Below are 4,077 nucleotides of genomic sequence, written 5' to 3' on the forward strand. Positions count from 1 at the left end.
ACACTGGCGCTGTTGTTGAATGAAAGATGAGATTTGTCCAGCGACAATTGTAATGGAATCACTTTACCTGAAGTCTCAAATTTAATTTTTATATTATCTTTATCCTGCAATCTTTTTAATTTTGGGCCTGATAATACAAGAATTGTTTTATGTACTGTTTTAGTACTATTTATAACACAAAGTTTAATGCATCGTGTATTTTACTGAGCATATCGTATGGGATATTAATAATTTTGTAATGAAAATTATTGTTTCTAGTTATTGGTATAATGACAAAAATATTAATTTTGTATGCGCTTTTTAATAACAATAAAAATTTTTCAAAATGTATCATACATTTTAAACAACTACAAAGGATGGTTTATGAATAAGTTTCGATAACAGTGAAACTATTTGAATAAAGTTGCACATTCTCAATAAAATTCCCATACAAATTCATTCTTATAGTTTCACTGCCAAGGCAGTAGGTCCTTCAAAATTAATTAAAAATAATATAATAGAGATCAGTGGCGTAACTCTATTTCTATTTTTCTGTTTCCATCTAACCACATTGAGTGTAGAATGGTCGTGATATTCTTAGCTATACCGGCCGGCTCTTGACGTGTTAGAAAAGAACAGAAATCGTTCGAAAGGGTTCGTTCGTTTTGGTGAATAGGCAATTTTCCTCAGTAGGACTTTTGAGGCAAATTCTGAATCGAATCATTGATAGCTTTATAGCAATGTTTCCATCAATTCATTACAAATTATATGTTGAGAAACGGCAGGATACGGAAGTCGGTTATAGCAGAAAAAAATATAAAGGAGTATTGAACAAAAATAAAAATACTTCCGAAAATCCCTACTATTTCCGGTCTTGATAGGAGAAACCTTTAAAACAACCAAGCAGAAAAATAACGTCAAATTTAAAATTTCATAATCTCTTTTTTACTTAATAAACACTTTGCACACTCAAATAAAACAAGTGTATAAAATACAACTCTTTAAATTCAATCACACACGGCCCATGGATATTCCCTTCCCATACCATATGTTTGTAGCTTTGGTAGTGTAACACACCTTCAAGAACTCAAAAGCCAAAAGATTTTTAATTTAAATATTTGTGGAAAACCTCGTCATTACCTCCTGTGTGGTAAAGTCCACATGTTATCTAGAGGCTCTTACCATTACTCATATTTTCGTATAAAATTAACTAGATAGATGATTTATTAAATAATTATATATCATAGTAAGCTTTTTTTGTATTTTTATTTCTGAATTTTATACTAGTAGCAAATTTATTATGTAGCAAAGGTCCTAAGGGTAGTCTTTAGTATGATCTAAATGAAGTCATGTCACACGTAGGTAAATTATTTGAGGGACATTCGGATGGGGAAAATTCCTACACCAAAATAATATTGATATTAATTTTTAGATTTTTTGAAATGCCCAAGAGTCGAAGATCGTTCACGATAACGGTGAATTTCTTATTGCTTGTCTATATTTGGTACCTCCACACACACCATACTTTATCTATTACGTCAGAAATACAATTAGTAAAACATATATTAAGTGTATTGACGTAATAAAACTATATTAAGTAGTCTGAAACCCTTCAGTCACTTTATCTTGACTGCAATATCAAAATTAACCGACAATTCAACAATGGTAAAGTTTCTTTTATTAAAATGGCACAACGATGATCAGAAGCAACTGTTGTGTGATTAAAGTACATACGTCCAGTAATGAAAGCATGAATAAAAGAAGCTGAGCTAATACGACATGAGCGGTGTTGCCCCCACACTGTACACAGGGCGGTGGCTGAGGAGCGAACAAACAGTACAGTAGTACTGCACGCAGTTACAATATGATCGCGTACATCTAAACATTGGCGGTACAACTCTGTCGGCAATAGGGGCGTAGTTCTGTAATGAAACAGCTTGGATGCTGATGACGATAGTTTGAGGCTAAGTTGTGCTGATATTGGACTACTCTTGATGCCTTATACTTCGGGAACCGAGAATAATTTGCATTGTATAAGTATAAAACCTAGCATTCCGTAAAGTCGTTATAGGAACTTCACCTAAGGAAGAATCGAGCATTAGTTGCGCTACTTTTATATGGGCATAAAAAAATTAATCTCGGATTATATTTTTATAGCTTGACTCTTAAATTCGCCACAAACCACCATAAACATAAATAAGTGTCATATCACGGTAAGGCAACCATATAAAGAGACTTGAAGTCACCTTGAAAAGTACTTTGCGTGTAATACAATGAAAATGATGTCTCGATTCCTGGACTATTTCGCTCTTGGGATGAAAATGAGTTTTATAAATGTTTCACCGCTGGCTGAGGGTGTGACACCGCTGGCTGAGGATGTGTCACAGCTGGCTGAGGATGTGTCACAGCTGGCTGAGAATGTATCATCGGTGGCTGAGAATGTGTCATCGCTGCCTGAGGATGTATCACCGGTGGCTGAGGATGTGTCACAACTGGCTGAGTATGTATCACCGGTGGCTGAGGATGTGTCACAGCTGGCTGAGTATGTATCCCCGGTTGCTGAGGATGTGTCACAGCTGGCTGAGGATGTGTCACAACTGGCTGAGTGTGTATCCCCGTTGGCTGAGGATGTGTCACAGCTGGCTGAGGATGTATCATCGGTGGCTGAGAATGTGTCATCGCTGGCTGAGTATGTATCACCGGTGGCTGAGGATGTGTCACAACTGGCTGAGTGTGTATCCCCGGTTGCTGAGGATGTGTCACAGCTGGCTGAGGATGTATCACAGGTGGCTGAGAATGTGTCACAACTGGCTGAGTATGTATCACCGGTGGCTGAGGATGTGTCACAACTGGCTGAGTGTGTATCACCGTTGGCTGAGGATGTGTCACAACTGGCTGAGTATGTATCACCGGTGGCTGAGGATGTGTCACAACTGGCTGAGTGTGTATCCCCGGTTGCTGAGGATGTGTCACAACTGGCTGAGTATGTATCACCGGTGGCTGAGAATGTGTCACAACTGGCTGAGTGTGTATCCCCGATTGCTGAAGATGTGTCACAGCTGGCTGAGGATGTATCATCGGTGGCTGAGGATGTGTCAAAGCTGGCTGAGTGTGTATCCCCGGTTGCTGAGGATGTGTCACAACTGGCTGAGTGTGTATCCCCGATTGCTGAAGATGTGTCACAGCTGGCTGAGGAAGTATCACCGGTGGCTGAGGATGTGTCACAACTGGCTGACTGTGTATCCCCGGTTGCTGAGGATGTGTCACAACTGGCTGAGTGTGTATCCCCGATTGCTGAAGATGTGTCACAGCTGGCTGAGGAAGTATCACCGGTCGCTGAGGATGTGTCAAAGCTGGCTGAGAGATTGTCACCGCTGACTGCTGAGAGTGTATCCCTGGTGGCTGAAGATGTGTAACAGCTGGCTGAGGATGTAATGAAACGTGGGGTTGGGAATCTAGTTTTTAGTACTATATTGATATAGCCAGGTCTTCATATTTCTGAAATCACTTGAAAGCGTACTACTTTGGTGGTAATTGGTCATTGCAGTGTTAATTATTCATTTAATTGTATTCAACTTTATTTAAGTACTTGGAATATCGATTAATAATTCATAATAGGGGTGGTACAACAACCAGGTTGTTTATTTTAATAATTGAATGTTCTGCAGATTTTAATCCTGTAACTAATTCAACAACGATTAAGTGATTAGACTGCCAATGCGAGGCGGGTAAGGGAAAGGTTGCAACAGTCTGAGGTACGCGTGACTGGAGTGCGCCGAGGGAGTCACAAATCATTTATTTTAAATGACAGCGGAGATCCCTTGAGTCCACATTTATTATCGGTGCGAAAATTTTTCTTTTGTCTACTTCTATATTCAAGTATTGAGGTCACGCTTTAACTTGATTGAAAATAACATTTAATCCAGGTTTTCCATTAGTATTTTTCAAGCTGATTAATGCCAACTTGAATTTATGGCATGCAAAAATAAACGGGATCTTTGAGTAATAACAGGCTTTTGGAAGATTGTAAATAAATTTTCACTGACTCTGCAATACAAATAAAAAATTCTTATTGTATTCTTTGTATATTATATTACA

At 38.5% G+C, this 4,077-nt stretch overlaps 1 protein-coding gene across 1 annotated transcript; it reads left to right on the top strand.

The window, feature by feature from the left end:
• The first annotated feature begins 2,258 nt into the window (after positions 1-2,258).
• Positions 2,259-3,395, top strand: LOC124363393 (apolipoprotein A-IV). Its single transcript, XM_046818643.1, has one exon. It carries the CDS (start codon positions 2,259-2,261, stop codon positions 3,393-3,395), a length of 1,137 nt encoding a protein of 378 aa, XP_046674599.1.
• Positions 3,396-4,077: the final 682 nt, after the last annotated feature.

Source organism: Homalodisca vitripennis, chromosome 5 (genome assembly GCF_021130785.1).
Source record: "Homalodisca vitripennis isolate AUS2020 chromosome 5, UT_GWSS_2.1, whole genome shotgun sequence".
NCBI classification, from domain to species: domain Eukaryota; kingdom Metazoa; phylum Arthropoda; class Insecta; order Hemiptera; family Cicadellidae; genus Homalodisca; species Homalodisca vitripennis.